Source organism: Vombatus ursinus, unplaced genomic scaffold (assembly GCF_900497805.2).
Source record: "Vombatus ursinus unplaced genomic scaffold, bare-nosed wombat genome assembly UNPS02014795.1, whole genome shotgun sequence".
Taxonomy (NCBI): Eukaryota; Metazoa; Chordata; class Mammalia; order Diprotodontia; family Vombatidae; genus Vombatus; species Vombatus ursinus.
This window is the reverse complement of record NW_020954573.1, coordinates 25,481-42,588: the sequence shown is the minus strand read 5'-3', so window position 1 is coordinate 42,588 and position 17,108 is coordinate 25,481. Positions and strand designations below refer to the sequence as shown.

General features: G+C 43.0%; 2 protein-coding genes across 6 annotated transcripts in view; both read right to left on the bottom strand.

Annotated features, from left to right (window-relative positions):
- Positions 1–7,825, bottom strand: part of LOC114049056 (caspase-14-like) — a 14,620-nt gene extending 6,795 nt beyond the window's left edge. The window contains exons 1-3 of one of the 4 annotated variants that reach the window (XM_027870242.1): positions 7,478–7,825; positions 1,128–1,159; positions 103–252 (exon numbers count right to left, since the gene is read on the bottom strand). In XM_027870242.1, coding sequence (XP_027726043.1) covers positions 103–252; positions 1,128–1,159; positions 7,478–7,538 — 243 coding nt within the window. In that variant the 5' untranslated portion in view covers positions 7,539–7,825. Of the gene's footprint in view, positions 1–102; positions 253–1,127; positions 1,160–6,350; positions 6,463–7,477 lie in introns of those variants that run through there. The other 3 variants (XM_027870244.1, XM_027870245.1, XM_027870243.1) reach the window with 3 other exon arrangements.
- Positions 7,826–13,697: 5,872 nt separating this feature from the next.
- Positions 13,698–17,108, bottom strand: part of LOC114049058 (mitochondrial glycine transporter-like) — a 21,525-nt gene continuing 18,114 nt past the window's right edge. For both annotated transcript variants that reach the window (XM_027870246.1, XM_027870247.1), the window contains exons 7-8: positions 16,308–16,474; positions 13,698–15,695 (exon numbers count right to left, since the gene is read on the bottom strand). In XM_027870246.1, coding sequence (XP_027726047.1) covers positions 15,573–15,695; positions 16,308–16,474 — 290 coding nt within the window. In that variant the 3' untranslated portion in view covers positions 13,698–15,572. The remainder of the gene's footprint in view (positions 15,696–16,307; positions 16,475–17,108) is intronic.

Below are 17,108 nucleotides of genomic sequence, written 5' to 3'. Positions count from 1 at the left end.
TAGAAAGGAAGGAGACTTTGCTGCTCAGATAGTATTCATGATGACCTCATGAAAAAGGAAGAGGCTGTAAAAGTCAGTTATCAATGTTGTCTCAATGCTTACCTTTTCATCAGGATCGATGCATGATATACATTCAAACTTGCACTCTTCAAGCCAATTTCTTATCATATTTATATCCTGCTCGGCCCCTGGTCTGCCTGTCTTCACACACATCACAAAAGCCTTACGAGTTTGTTCCATGTTATAGCATTCCTGTTTGTAAGTAAAATTAATAAGCACAATTTAATCCCAGATATCAGAGAACATAACACCCTAGACATATTGGCCCACATGCTGCCTGTCCACCTCCTGGGGTCAGGGATGGGGTTTACCTGAGAGCTCAAACTAACCATCTCTCTTTGGAGTAGGAGTGTGTGTGTGTGTGTGTGTGTGTGTGTATTGAAATACACAGACCCAGTACAGCAGAGCCATTCTAACGAAACTGGCATAAAGGTGTCACTCCCACATAAAAACCACCTGTACTGCACCACCAAGTAACATCATATCACTCTGAGATAAGGCAGGGCTTGGGTTTGAGTTTATCTGGGGAATGGATAGCCCTGTGAGGGAACAGGAATGATAGCAGCATGAATTTCCTAGGTGCTGGATGGGGCCATAGCCAGTGACTTTGCACAGCCCGCCCTCATTCAAATCCAATTCAAGGCATCACCTTCCTGATGTCATGGTCCTCTTTGAGAACCAAGGACAAACAATAACAAGAACAAGGTGAAGAGGGAGAGTACTCCAAACACGGGAGACAGTCTGGTGGAATGCTGATTCTGGAGAAAATCAAGCAGTCCAGTTTGACTTGACTAGAGAATGTATGAATGGGTACAATATGAAATCGGTTTGAAGAGTTAGGTCGGAGCCAGATGTCAAAGGGCTCTAAAGGCCAAACAGAGGAGTTTGTTTTTTCATTCCAAAGGGAATAGACAGTCAATGGAGTTTTTTGAACAGGGGAGTAAAATAACATACAAATCTCCCCTTTTACAGCTATGGTAAGGAGCCAGTTCAACTGCCTGAATGAGAAGCCATGCAGTTGTTAGATGCTTACATTACTCAAACTTAGATAAAAATTAAAAATTTACCAATTCCGGGCCATGATTTTTTTCATACTGTCCTTTCGAATTCAACATGGAAGTAATTGTCATTTTCATGATAAAACAGGATAAAAAAAGAACAAAGAATAGGGTTAATTATCTATTGCTTTCCCACATATTCTTTCTTTCTCACACATTTCTTTAACCGCATTCCCTCCTGTGTTCTCCAACAGATTGCTCCTACAATCATTTCCCCTCCTTCTTTGTCCTCTAACCTCTCGCTATCTGTGAGTCACTTCCCTACAACCTACAAATAGGCCCAAGTCTTTCCTACCTTCCACAAACCTTCACCTTCCCTGCTAACTATTGCTCTGTCTCTCTGTCTCTCTGTCTCTCTGTCTCTCTCTCTCTCTCTCTCTCTCTCTCTCTCACTCATTCTCTCTCTCTCACTTTCTCTCTCTGTCTCCTCTTTTTTCAGCCACACATCTGTCTTCAATCGTTTCCTTTACTTCCTCTCCTCTCACTCACTCTTCAACTCCTTGTTATCTGGCTTTAGGCCTCATCACTCAACAAAAACTGCTCTCTGCAGATAGTGCCCTCATCACCTCATCATTGCCAAATAGAATAATCTTTTTAAAAATCCTCATCCTTCACCACTCTGCAGCATTTGACACTGAAGACTGCCCCACCTTATCCTCCTCTCTCATAGATGGTATTTTGTGATACTACAGAAAAGAAATAAGCATTTATGTAGTGCCTACTGTATATCAGGCACTTTTTATGACTTTTAACTCATTGGATCCTCACAAAAACCTTGTAAGGGAGGTACTATTTTTTTTTAATAACAAACATCAGATATTTATTGAATTAGATAGTGACAGATAAAGTCTAGGAGGTAAGGAAGAGGAAATTGACTTGAAATTTTTTAATTTGAAAGACTGAAAAATGTTAATATAGCAGAGATTCTACCACATATACACTACTGGCATTACCTGCTATACATTAGTAAAAAATGTTCTTTTTTATGCAGTATTTTATTTTTCCAATTACATGTAAAGATAGTATTCGACATTCACTTTTATAAGATTTTGAGTTCCAAATTTTTTCTCCCTTTCTCCCTTCCCTCCTCCCCAACACAGCATCCAATCTCATATAGGCTATACATTTACAATTATATTAAATATAGTTCTACTTCAGTCATATTATGAAAGGAAAAAAAAACATGAGAAAGAAAAAGCAAACTAAAAAAAAGAAAATAGTATGCTTTAATCTGCTATTTTATCCCCATTTTTGAGTTGACAAAATTGAGGCAAATAGGTTAACACACAACTAGTAAGTGTCTGAGGCTGGATCTGAACTCCAGACTCAGGGCTCTGTCTACTGTGCCACCAGCTGCCTATCTTGGGTCTCCTCTTCCCTGTCTGGCTGCTCTTTCTCAGTGTCCTTTGCTTGACCATCATCCATATTTATGTTCACTTACAGTGGATATAACCCAAGGCTCTGTCCTGGAACTGATTCTCCTCTCTTCTCTTCCTCTGTAATTGGTGGATTACCACAGCTACTATTCTCTCATTTGGTAACTTCATTAGCTTCTATGGATTTCATCATGGGCCTGGTACAGATGACTCCCAGATCTCCATATATGGCCCTGGCCTCTCTCTTCACCTCAAGTACTGTATCACCAATTGCTTCTGAAGTGGATATACTGCAGACATCGCATAAGAGCCATGTCTAAGCACAACTCAGTTGTCTTTCCTCTTATACATACCTGTCTTCCAAACTTCCTTACCTATGATGAGGCTACCACCAACCTTCCAATCACTCAATACTTTTGGCATGATGCCCAACTCTCACTCCGCAAATTCAATCTGCTGTCAAATGTTATCATGTCTATCTTCATGACGTCTCTTCCACATGCCCCTTTCTCTTCTATACTAGTTCAGCCTCTCCCTTGGCCTATTACAACAGCCCCCTTGTCAAATCTCCCTTCCTTAAGTCTCTCCCCACTCCTACCTATTGTCCACATACCAGCCAGAGTGATTTTCCTGAAGTAGAGGTATGACCATGTCACTCCTTTTCTCAATAGGCTTACTACACAGTATTTCCCTTCATGTTCCCTCCAGTCCAGCTAAATTGACCTTCCTACTGCTTCTCATACATAACCCTCTATCTCTCAACTCTCAGCCCTTATACCGACTGTCCACTATACCTGGCATACACTCTGTCCTCATCTCTGCCTCTTAGAATCCTGGGTCTCCCTCAAGATTCAGTTCAAGCTCCATCTTCACATGAGACCTTTCCTGATTCCCGCATCTGCAATTGCCCTACTTCCAAAAATCACTGTGTGTGATTCTGATTGTATTTTGTATATATATTTCTGTGTGCATGTCTCCCTCAACAGAATGTAAGCTCCTTGAAGGCAGGAACTATTTTACTTTTGTCTTTGTACCCTCAGTATCTAGCACAGTGCCTGGCACACTGTTGGAACTTACTAAATGTTTGTTGATTGATTTTTAAGTCCTGGGTTTTTTTTTTAATTTCTATGAATGTTTTCCTGCTTTTGTCTATTTGCTGGATGCTCTATGTAAATCATGAGGAAGGAGAAAAGAGAGAAGGATAGAAGGCAGGGCAGAAGTAAACCAAAGATGTAAATGCAGAAAGTCTGTGGGGCACAGGGGCAAGGTAAGAGTAGACAGAGTTGACCATCAGAAGAAATGAATTTCATGAAGTCCAAAAACATAGGTAGAATCAGAGCCTTTTGTCCAAAAATTTTGCCTGACTATACAGGATTGTAAGCAAAAGAAAAAATGAGGATAGACAGACAAATTGATAAGCACATAAACGAATTAATGGATGGGTGGAAAAAAATAAAGAGAAGCAACTTGTATTTTCTTAGGTACAAATTTAGTGTTTAGCTTTCTTTAACTTGACAATGGGATGGTTTAAAACTGGAGTCAAATCAGCAAATATTTATTAAGTGCCAGGCACTGCAGTAAGCTCTGAGGATACAAAGAAAGGTAAAAGACAGTCCTTGCCCTCAAGGAGCTCATCTCTAACTAGAGGAGGCAACATGCAAACACTTACAGGAAGCCAGGAGGTGGAGATGAGGAAGGAGAACTGGAGGTTGGAAATACAGTCCAGCTGGGCTTGCTCATAACTGTCTTTGCTGCCGTGACAGATGCTGTTTACAATTCCTCAAAATGGGAAATGTTTCTTGCCACAAAATAAGGAGATTCTACAAGGATCACGCCCTCCCCAGGATAGTGGGGAGAGGGGGATGGAGGGAAATCAAAGGCATAAATCAGGAAGTAAAAGGGAAAATAAGGCTCCCATCAAAAGGTTTTCTTCTCCCCTGATGTAATCCTAGTTTGATTCCCAATGTTAAAGCTCAGAGCCTAATGTTCACGTGACTCTTTTCTTATATGCCAACCCTGGACTTACCTTTTTCCCAAAACTGCAGGGTTGAACAACAGCCAAGAAGCCCTCTACTACAATCAACCCTGACCAAGAATCTCCTTCTACAACATCCCTGACACAAGGGCTAGTCTCCTGGTGAAGACACCCACCTCACACACACACACACACACTGTCCGCCAGTGAGGGGAAGACTCATGGAGGCTGTTCATGCCATTTCTGGACAGCTCTAATTGTTAGGAAATTTCCCCTTACATCAAGCCTTTCGAGACCCCTACCGATAACCTTATTTTGCTGCCTGGGACCAAGCAGAATAAGGATTGGCTCCTCACCCATATGTATTCTGATAAAGTTTGATTTACCAAGTCTACTGCTGCATCTCCAACCTGAGAAAGTCTAAAGTCTGTTATGAAAAGGGCATGTTTGGTTCAAGGGGCATGCTGGAAAATATGTTTAACAACCAGCTTGGGGAGGGGGTATAGATTTGGGGGGGGATGATTATTCCCTGAACTACTATGTAACTACTATATAACCTGCATTACTAATATTTTCTCCATCACTTTCTTAAGTCTAGACAATCAACAAACAATTAATCAAGTCCTCATTTGAAGTGTAAATGTTTGTACTGACAATGTAACAATCCCCACCAAGGCAGCAGGCTCTGCTACTTAGCATTATTGACCTTGGGCTAGTGACTTGACCCCTGGGATGCTCACCTCTCAGAAGGAAAGGATAATATTTGTATTATCGGGGTGGTTGTGAGAAAAGTCCTTTGTAAACCTGGAAGTACTTTGAACACGTGGGCTGCTGAACGTGGGCACAAAGCTCCTCTGACTTCTTTCATCAAGCTGGGACTCCAGGATCCCACAGTGCTGTGGGGCTAATGACAGGTCCCTGAAACAGTCTCCCTTAGACCCTGCAACCCTGACTGCGCATGCTCAGACAGCTCAGCAGCTCGTGCTCAAACAAGACTCTTCTGCCTAGACTTGTTGATAACTCAGAAAGGGAAAGCCCTTCAAAAACAGAGTCCACCAACACTAATCTGAGTTTTGAGATCCAATCCTCTTCCACAATCTGGCACCTTTCCAGCTTCATCTCCTGACTCTGGGGCTTGGACCCTGCATTACACACTAATTGGGCCATTCTCTGCAAACCCTGCTACACTCTCCCACCTCCCTGCTTTTGCTCATGCTGTTACCTAAACCTGAGGTCTCTTCCCTCCTGCTCCTCCTCTACTCAATTTCTATCTTTTAAAGCCCAACCCAGATGCTTACCCAAGGGGTGGCATGGTACATTGTCTATACTATTGGACTTGGAGTCAGGACAAACCCACTTTGAATCCCACCACTGGCAATTATTAGCTGGGTGATCGGAGGCAAGTCCCTTCACCTGAGACTCAGTTTCTTCACATATAAAATGAAAACAATAACAACTTTTGTACCCACCACTCCATACAGCCACAGTGGCCTGCTTGGCCCTTATCCAAGACTCCATCTTCTCTCTGGGTCTTTGCACAGGCTTTCTCCCTGGACTTATTCAGTCCTTCTGCTTAACAGAATCCCTACCTTGCTTAGCTGACCAAAGCGAATCTCATTTGTTGCTCTGTAATTGAGGGGGAAGTGGGGAAAAGTCCCCTGAATAACACCACCCCTCCCTATCCTAATCCCCCAGTTGCTAGTGTCACCTCAGAAATGATTTTGTATATTTTCATTTAATTTTCTCTGTATATGTTGTCTTCCTTAGAGTGTAAGCTCCTTGAAGGCAAGAGCTAAATTGGTTTTAGCTTTGTATCCCCAGCACCTAGCACATAGTAAGTGCATACTGAATGAGTGAAGCAAGCTGGCAAGGACCACTTACTTTGTCAAGGTCCTTTCTTATGGTCAGCAAGCAGGAAGCCCTTCCTTTGTGCCAAGCACGGTGCTAAGCGCCCAAGATATAAAGGAAGGCAAAAACAGAGTCTCTGCCTGTCCTCAACAAGCTCCCATCCTAATGGCAGACACAACATACAAACAACAATATACAGTCTGGAATTCATATTATATGCCAAACACATGTAATATATACCACACACTTCATCACATTGGATGTACTGTTGGAGATCTTTCATGCCAATGATCTCAAAAGATTAGAGATCAACTCCAAGGATCAGATGGATTATAACATCCTTCAGGTATCTAGCACCCTGCCTAGCATATAGCTGAATAAAGGGAATCTCACTAAATACCTGTTGGTTTGGAATGGAAAGGGAGGTGGGGAGATGTCTCCTGAATAACCATTTATGGAGTTATCAAAATGATTCTTCAGTCTTTTGATGTTTTTGGTCTCAGCACTTGGGAGGCCTGGCACTCTAAAAAGGGCCCTGGTTCAGAAGTCAGAAGACCTCATATTTGGTCCTACCTCCCCAGGTGACCTTGGACAAGTCAAGTAACCTCTATAAGTATCAGTTTCCCCATTTGGCTTCCTGTTTATTTCCTGGTTATTTCAAGTCCTCATCTTTTTAACCGAAGGTCCAAATGCCCATCTAGGCCCCTGATCTTTTGAAACTCTCTCCACCTTTTCTTTGTGGGTGACACCTGGGAGTGAAGTAGGAAGGTGATGTGAGACAAGTAGAACTCTGGATTCCAACACAGCATCTGACTCTCACTAGCTGTGCAAGTTCAGCTGGCTGGCATATGAGCTGCAGGACCAGAAACATGAAAGTCTTTCACCTCTACGCCTCGGTTTGCTCCTCTGTTAAAAAAAAAAAAAAATGGAGCGAAGAATACCTGGAGCAGTAGCTTAGCTTACCAGGGGTCTAGTGGGACTCCACATTGAGATGATTTGGAGAACTTAAGTACTGTCAAACTTGATTATTCTTATGGGCGCGTGGGGTGGAGTAAGAAGCAGTGCAGGGGAAGTCTGAAGGGTGGGACACTCCTCCCCAGGAGGAGGGGAGCCCAGACCGTGCAGTCCCACCTCTTACCACTCGTCTAGCAGGTTCTTACCGCCTGTCTGCAGGAACCTCAGGAAGTAGAACCAGTGGGGCGGGTACTCGACAAAGCGCATCCATCTCACTGCCTGTCTTGGCAGGCGTCAGGAGTCTGGGCTCCTCCTCGCAGTCCTTCAGGGAAACCTTGAGCCGCTCCAGCTCGGCCTGGGTCACATTGTCCCATTTGCTCACCACCCTGTTCTTGAGGGTCTCCACGGTCAGGAAGGGACCTCCGAGTCTGCGGGCTGGGGCAGGAGGAGAGCGAGTGGGTGCACCCCAGAACAAGCGGGCGTCGGCAGCTGAAGTGAAACGAGCCTCCCGGGGACTTCCTGGACATGCTCGTCGGCCAAAGACCTGGGGCCGGTCGTCCAGGGGCGGGGAGGAGGAGCGGGGAGGAGGGGCGGGGAGGAGGGGCAGGGAGGAGGGGCGGGCCAGCAGGGACACTGCCCCAGGGTGGGAATGGGCTTCGAGGAATCCTTCTGCTTCTCTCTCTGCTTTCCTCCAGGGGCTATCCTTCTGTCCCGAAGTCCGTGCTTCTGCTGCGGGTTTGTCTCTCCTCCGTCCCTCTGTGTCTGTCTCTGTCTCTGTCTGTCTGTGTCCGTCTCTGTCTCTGTCTCTCCTCCCTTTTCTCCCCCCTTTCTCTTTCTCGTCTTCTCTCCCCACCCTTTCTTTCCCCTGTCCGTCTTGTCTCCCTCTCCTCGCCTCTCTCACCTTCATCTCTCCATCCCCTTTCTTTTCCTACCTCCTCTTTCCGTCTCCACTCTCCTCCTCTACACCCACCCCCTTCTATCTCCCATTCTAAATTCCGGTACTTCTAACTATTACACTGAGGATTTGGGACAAATCTGTAGAATGAATCTCTGTCATTAATCTGGCCATTAAGGGATTCGAGAATCCCTCAGAATATCCAAATTTTACCCGCTCTTCAAATCCTAACTCAACCAAGCACTACTCACTTGCTGTGATTTTTCTCAGCTTGCTTTTACCCTTGTGGTCACACAGCATTTTGAAAAATATTTTTACTGACATCTTCAGCTTCTTATATCATCAGAGTTGTCTCAAGTACCCACCTCCCTGAAACAACTCCCATTTTGCTAACTGGAAAAAAATTTTATTTTGGAAGAATTCACAACACAAAGTGACAGAATTCCAAAATCAAATTATAGAATGTGGCAGATGAAATTAACAAATTTCATGAAGTGAGGCATGAAATAAGCAAATGGTGCTCATCAGTGTCATCAAGGGATGCTCTGTGCAAAGGAGATCCAAACCTAAGTGATGACCTCTCAGGTCCCTTACCCTCTGAGATGGTCACTTTCAGGAATTTGGAGAGGACCCTGGGTTTGAATTCTCAGTTGAAAGGAATACCTGAAGGGACAGGTAGGTGGTGCAGTGGATAAAATACTAGCCCTCCAGTCAGGAGGACCTGAGATCAAATTTCTGAGTTTAAGTCCCTCCTCAGACACTTACTAACTGAGTGACCCTGGGCAAGTCACTTAACCCCATTGCCTCAAAAACAACAACAACAAAAACTATGCAACCCAGGGCAAGTCATTTAATGTCCTTGGGTTTCATCTACAAAATGAGCAAAAATGTGAGAGTAGGACTGTTCTATGATCCCTAATAAATAACCATCCCTAGGCTCATTGAATAAAGTCTCAACTCCTTAATCTGGCTTTTAAGGCCTTCTATAATGTGGGTCCTTCCTACCTGTTCAACGTTATCTTTCATCAGTACCTAATCTGAGCCAGACCACTTTTCTGTGGACACTCAGCAAGTATGACTTGGTGTTCCTGCCTTCACCATTCAATGAAGTCTTCACATAGGTTCTAGTGGGGGGTTTATTATCCACTTTTTGTAACTTCCTTGACGGAGGCAGGAGAGCACCTGGCAAAGACCATCAGTTCTGGAATCAGAGGACCTATGTTTAAATCACACCTATGTCATATGTTACCTTTGAGGCCTTGGGCAAAGGTACTTGAACTTCTTTAGCCTCAGTTTCCCCATTTCTAAAATGAGCAAGCTGGACTATAGATCTATGGTCCCATAAATAGTAGCCTACTCCAGATTTCTAGGCTGCATATCCACTGCTCTTTCCTTTTGTTACAAATAGGTCCCCCTGTCCCTTAGGGCATTGGGGGGGGGGCGGCAAAACCAGATCTTTAAAAAAAACCCTTTGCATAACACCAAGTTCTGACTGGTATTATTGGGCCTCCAAGTTGGCCCCCATCTTTGCACTGTCTATCCCTTTGCCCTCCACATCCCATGGATAGAAGCAGATGAATGAGAAATTAAAGTTATGTTTCATATTCACAGATTTTTTTTAAAGGCAGTTGGGGTTAAGTGACTTGCCCAGGGTCACACAGCTAGTGTCAAGTGTTTGGTCTGAGGTCAGATTTGAACTCAGGTCCTCCTGACTTCAGGGCTGGTGCTTTATCCACTGCATCACCTAGCTGCCCCCTCACAGATCTCCTAATAAGACTACCCTTTGAGATTACTCTTCCTTCATCCAAATATTAGTATTCTTCTGAATAGAATGTTCCTTCCAATTATAGACATGTTCTTCATGAATTACACAAGCAATACAGAGCTCAAGGTCTTCCTAGACAATGTACAATGCTGTCAGGAATAGAAACAGTTAAATTAAATTAACAGTTAAATATGAGCTGGAGGGTGAAGGATACACTGGGATTCCTAGCTAGCCTCAGTTTGGAAAGCAGAAAGGGAGCAGAATCATGTCCTTGAGAAGGAGTCTAATTCTGGCCAGAGCCTGGATTATTAGGGGAGAGGAAAAAAGATGGCAAGATGGGTGGTGGCAGCTCAGTCCTTTTCCTGCTGCTTGACTCCTAGATCTAGAGTTAACTCTCCAAAGAGGCAAAGTGTTGCTGACACATGTTAAATCATTTCTCATTTCCTTTCCCTGGAAGCCTTCTCCCCCTAGTGATGCCTCTGCCCTACAGCCTTCTCTTCTGACTGGTGAGGCCCTGGCCTTGACCACCAGGCCATTCCCAATCCCATTCCTTGTTCTCCAGAATTTCTTCTCCCTTCCAGCCCCTTATATGAATTGTCTCTCCCTCTTCCTCCCCACCTTCCTCCCGAAGACGGCATGTAATCTGATATAGGCTCTACATATACATTCCTATTAAACATATTTTCACATTAATCATATTGTAAAGAAGAATTAGAACCAATAGGAACCACAAGAAAGAAGAAACAAAACGAAACAGAAGAGAAAAAAAAGAGCAAGTAGTATGCTTAGATCTGCATTCCAACTCTCTGGATGTGGATAGCATTTTCCATCGTAAGTGTTTTGGAGTTGTATTAGATCTTTGCATTGCTGAGAAGAGCTATGTCTATCAAAGTCAGTAATCACACAATGTGGCTGTTACTGTGTACAACATTCTCCTGGTTCTGCTCATTTCACTCAGCATCAGTTCATTTAAGTCTTCCCAGGCTTTTCTGATGTCAGCCAGCTCATCATTTCTCATAGCACAAGAGTATTCCATTACATTCACATAACATAACTTGTTCAACCATTCCCCAATTGATGATCATCCCTTCAATTTCCAATTCTTTGCCACCACAAAGAGTTGCTATAAATATTTTTGTACTTGTGGGTCCTTTTCCTGTTTTGTATGATCTCTTTGGAATACAGACCTAGAAGTGGTATTGCTGGGTCAAAGGTTATGCACAATTTTATAGCCCTTTGGGCATAGTTCCAAATTGCTGTCCAGAATAGCTGGATCAGTTCACAACTCCACCAACAATGCATTAGTGTTCCAATTTTCCCACATCTTCTCTAACAGTTATCATTTTCCTGTTTTGTCACGTTAGCCAGTCTGATAGATGTGATGTGGTATCTCCGAGTTGTTTTGATTCATATTTCTCTAATCAATACTGATTTAGAGCACTTTTTTTATGACCATAGGTAGCTTTAATTTCTTCCTCTGAAAACTGCCTATTCATATCCGTTGATCATTTATCAATTGGGGAATGCCTTGCATTCTTATAAATTTGACTCAGTTCTCCATATATTTTAGAAATGAGGCCTTTATCAGAGACACTGGCTGTAAAAATTGTTTCCCAGCTTTCTGCTTCCCCTATAACCGTGGTTGCATTGGCTTTGTTTATGCAAAACCTTTTTAATTTAGGGCAGCTAGGTGGCGCAGTGGATAGAGCACCAGCCTTGGATTCAGGAGGACCTAAGTTCAAATCCAGCCTCAGATACATAACACTAGCTGTATGACCCTGGACAAGTCACTTAACCCCATTGTCTAACTCCCCCCCCCCAAAAAAAACCATTTTAATTTAAAAAACCTTTCATTTGGTGGACAAATTCTTCTACTCATTTGTTAAGATCTGAACTTCCGAATCTTGAGGCTTGCCATACATGGCAGAGAAAAAAAAAAAGTATGGAAACAAACACTATTGAATTCTGTGGGGAAGTGCTAGAGACCCAGAAAACTGGGTGTGAAATTCGGAAGTATCCTAAATCACGTTATTTGCTCATGCTTCAAAATTCTATGGAAGTTGAAACACCTTTTCCTTTGGTGCACATAAAACTGTTCAAGTTTAGGGTTGATCTCTGGGGAAAGGGCAGGAAAGGGCAGGTCATGGAGTTATGGCAGCCCGCTCCTCTTCCTACTGTTTTTTTTTTCTCAAAAGTTGAAAAAAATTATCTGATTCCTAAATATCTGTGCAGGCCTCTAGATCCAAAGCAAGACTATTGAATCCTGCTACCAGGTATTTTGAGGCCTGTTACTGACCTCATGTGTTGACCCTGGGCCCACATGAACAGTGAGAAGTAAACTAAAAGGTGTGTAAAATGTTGGACCATTCCACCCACCCCAGCCCCACCCCCACCAGGCTGAGATGAGCCAGAAGGATGTCAGAGAAAAAATAACACAGCTTCAAAAATCTGAGCACATAGTAGTTCATACACATCATCTCCAATCACACCAACAACCTGCATTAAGAACAAAATTCCAACCTCAATGAGTTCAAGAAAGACGTCAGGTACAACCCAGAGCTGGAGTGAAGTTGACTTCTTCGGGCACGTCTTGCCTAGATCATCTCCAGTGGCCAGAGCCCTGGGTGACTACCAAGGGGTGGGGCAAGGCATGCACCCCAAAGAAAAGGCTATACAAAGGCCTCCTGGGGAGAGAAGCAAACCCCACTTAACACCACTGGGGACTGGAAGCCTTCCTACCTTTCCCTGGGATTCCTCCCCAGATCCCAAAGTGGCCAAAATACACAAGACATGGTTAGTTTAGCATGAAGCCTGTAGCTCTCCCACCTAAATCATCTACAGCTCTTTTCTTATGTCTACCTACAATTTTATCAAATGTTTCCGCTAGAGATACCAACATGCTAAAAAAGTCTCCAGTTCTCCTCTACTGAGCCCATTTCCTCTCTCAAAATTTTAGTGCTAAAATACAATGAGGGAATTGAGGGAGAAAATGCAATGGTGTTTGCAATCCTTGAGAACAATTCAGTTTTCAGATCTTGGATGGGTCCCAGCGTAAAGCTACAGTTATGTGTGCAAGATGTCTCCATTAAGGGAAATCAACTCATCCAGTATAAGCAGAGGTTTAGAAATGAAAACCTCACTTTCTGATGATTTGGTCTGTAATACCCAAACAAGCACTTAAAGGAATTCTTTCTGATTAACAAATATCACCATTTATCTGCAAGAAGGTGTTTAATTTGTACAGCAAGGGGAAAAATCCACTCACCGGCAGCCTAAGTCCCTTCTCTTTAAAATACTGATGGCAGTCGTTCTCATTGGCTGCTCCTCTCATGCCTCTGATGAGAGGTATAATTGGGGTCAATAATCGCCAAAGTAGGATGAGGCCTTGTGAAAGGCAAGTGTAGCCATCATCTTTCCAGGGCTTCTAAGTTCTGAAAATGCTGAATCCTAGCTATTTTCTATATAGCACCATCTATAGACAGGGGCACTTTACTGTTCATAAGTCAATTTCTTCTTTTCCTTCTTTAATGTGGCTAAGATTCTACAAAAAAAAAAAAAAGATACTAATGCTGAACCTTACTGATTTTCTGCTCTTGTTGAGAATCATGAAAGAAGAGATGAATCATTTCCAATCATAAAACTGATAAATTTCATTAGCCAAGTAACTGGCTAATGAAATGAAGGTTTTGTGGATAAGAGGAGAAACAGAGAATCAGAGACCTAGCCACCTGCCCAGACTACAGACCCACAAAGTTTCCAATTTCTCTCATTTCTATTAGGTTTTATTTTGATGTAATGCCACAAACATGAACAACAAATGGAGTTAAGACTGTATTTAGTCAGTTACATTTCACCAGTTTTGAAATCACACGCATTGGAGAAATACAAATTAGATTTCCAAGGTTTAGAAATTAAAATCTCAGCTTTCTTCCTTTCTTGGGATGTAAAAATATCAGTTACAAGGCTTGAAGAACTTCACCATAATGAGCCAGGTCAAATCAGCTTCGAAGCAAATTGGAGCATTGCTTCTTGAAACAGAAGTGAAGACCCATTAAGTAACTACTAGATTACAAGAGGTACATTTAACGTAGGCCTAAAAAAAGTGTAATAAATAACTCTATAATCTCTCAGTGACCCAAAGGATGCATCACATTTGCCAAAATTAGAATCATGGTACATCCTATCCCTAACCACTTTAAGTTGGCTTCATCCAAATTATTCCAAAAATGAAGTGCCATCTTAAGGGCAAATTACTTTTTCTTTAAAAACCTAAACCAAAATCTGCCTTGCCTTTCAGATTCCTCAAGAGCTGGGCCTGTTCCTACTCTCCTATTGACACAGCACAGAAAGGAACACAGATATAGCAGCTTGTGTGAAGTTAGGGGATATGACAAAATAATGCATCTGTGTCCTTAGATGGAAAAAGACATTTTTCTCCACCCCTCACCGCCCCCCCAATACTTATCCATCAGGGAAAGGTATTTTAACATGAAACACAATAGAAAATTGTAAGTGATATAACCTCTGAATAAGTAAACTTGGTTGTCTGTGTCCCCTTTAATACCCCAAGTTTGGGAAACTCCCTGAGTTAAGCCTTTGGGGAAATCTGCAAAAGCAGCTCTGAGTCTTCCCTGGCACTGGAGAAAGGGTCGTTCGTTCAGAGAGCCTCCCCTAAGATGCTTCTAGACCAACAATACTGAGTCTTTATACCTTCCCTCTTGAAAAGGGTCTTTGGGTCTACTTCTTTGGCAAATTCAGAGCAGAGAACACAGAAAGTTTTCCTATTCTGAAAGGGAGTCAGAAGGCAGTTTTCACTACAACAAGTACTAGATTAAAAGGATGCCTGCCTTCCCAATGGAACTGTATCATTCTACGGCAAGGGACAATACGAACTAAGTAGTCTAAACAGCTTTCAATAATGTGAATGACAAGGTGCTTGATTTCATACATCCCCACCTTAGCTGCTGAAAAACGTCAAAGCGGCTTGTTGAACTAGCTTGGAGCTTGGCAGAAATAACATGTTCTTTCTAAGCCAAAACAGAAGTGAACTGACTTGACGGGGAACAAGCAGGAAACCAAACTGATCCATCCTTCAGAACAAGGATTGAGGACTCAATGAAAATAAGGGTTTCTTTTCTCCCTTATAGTTTGCCAAAAACCAAAACTGGCTACGGTAAGGGTCTTTTGTCTACTCATCAGACCCTCAATAAATTAAAATTGCAATTCAAAGAAATTCTCCTCAGCTCAGGACATGGGCCTGACTATACAATCACAAGTGCTTCTCCAACTGACTTACGCAAAAGGCCATCCTGATGCACACAGGTGGCTCAAGTAGGATTATTCCACAGAGACATTTTTTCTGGATACCACGTGCCTTGAACAGGTAGATTTGCAAGGTATACAAAAACCTTCACCCATCCCCAACCCAAAGTCAGTTTACTGGCAAGATGGGCCCCTTGGAATGCTTCAAATGGTCAAATACTTCCATTTCTTGTATACTGACTGCAGAAAGTGAATCAATTCTGCCTGGACCTCTGGATTAGAAACATCATTTTTGCCCAAAATGGACAGACAGCATCATCATTCAATGGGGACAGGGTGGTGGAAATAGGCTGATTCCATCCTTTCTCCTTCCATTCTTTCAGGACTTCAGACCCATCTTAGCCATCATCCCTTCATAGACTGTCCATGCCATCGCTGCCATCAGAGTTCGTCTAAGGGCACGGGGAACACCACCATGGAAGAAGCCGACTAGCCCATAATCCTGCAAGAAGGAAGAATTCAGGTTAAGAGCAAAATTCTACAAGCAATATGAGAGGATGCCACAGTGGACAGAATACTAGATGAGTGCCTAAACAATGGATTCTCAGATACTTTCCAGCCATGTGATGCTGGGCAAATCACTTAACCTGAGTCTCAGTTTCCTCATCTGTAAAATGAGGGGGTTGGGTTAGATAGGTCTAATCTAAGGTCTAACTGCTAAGGCCCCTTTTAGCTCTAAGTCTATGATCCTTTAGCGGGAGAATATGGCTGCCTATACTATACAGGGTGGCCCATACATGTTAGTGCTAAGACTTTTGGGACACCCCATTACCTTGACATCTGAACAACCCTCTGGATATTAACCATAAACTAGACCTGGGCAATGTCTTGGCCCGTACTCTTCACCCGAATGTATTCCTAGCCCTAAAAGCAATAATAGCTTTTCCCACCTTTGGAGAGCTTTAATTTGCAAAGCACTTTTCTCTCATAACCCTGTAAGGCATGGGGTATAAGTATTCCTGTTCTCACTTTGATACGAGCAAACTGATTCTCCTCCAGATCAGAGGCCAGATGCAGACACCCAGCAATGACTGATGAGCTAGCTCAGCCTTACTTTGAAAATGACTGTGACAGTTTGGTCAATCCTCCGAAATTTCTCCGGTGACAGCTGCATGTGTGTTTTGACAACATCTGCGGGCTGAGTTACCAAGGATGCCAGAATGCCAGCAAAAGCCCCACAACTGAAGTTCACAAAGGGAACGAGGGCAGCATCCAATTCATCTGAAATAAGACAAAAGCAAAATTCACTGGAAAAGGTCCCACCACCCAGGGGCAATACCAACCTTCCTCTTCCTACCACTTCTTTACATGAACTACTAAACTATGGATTCAAAGTCAACCAAAGATCGTGTGATTATGAAGTAAAGTCAGAGGCAAATTAGAAACATCAACCATTCTCACCAAAACACTTTGCAGCCCATGTATTATTCCATTTGTCACTAACTAGTATGACCTTCCTTCCTTCCTTCTCTTTCTCCCTTCCCTCCTTCTGTCCACATAAGGAATCAGACCCTTACTTGCTGGTGCTCAACTCAAAGGAATGTAAATTTTGAACACTGAAACCTCAGAAGATATCTTGAGGCTTACTGGCTAGATTTCTTTCTTGAGGATCATGCCTTAAACCCAAGTGACTCAGGCTCTCACTGACTGGCCAACAATAGCTCCCAGCCAGAGCCTCACCTGGTCACTGTTTGAGCCCGGGTGGCTTAATGAGCGTAAATAGCAACTGTTTTGGTGTTGGCCAAAAATTCTGAGGGTCTTCTGAGCCTCCCAGATTGCTTTTTTTTTTTTTGACTAGGTAAAAGAGGTCATTTTTTGCCTCATTTCTTACCTAGCCTTAATCACTAAATGGGCT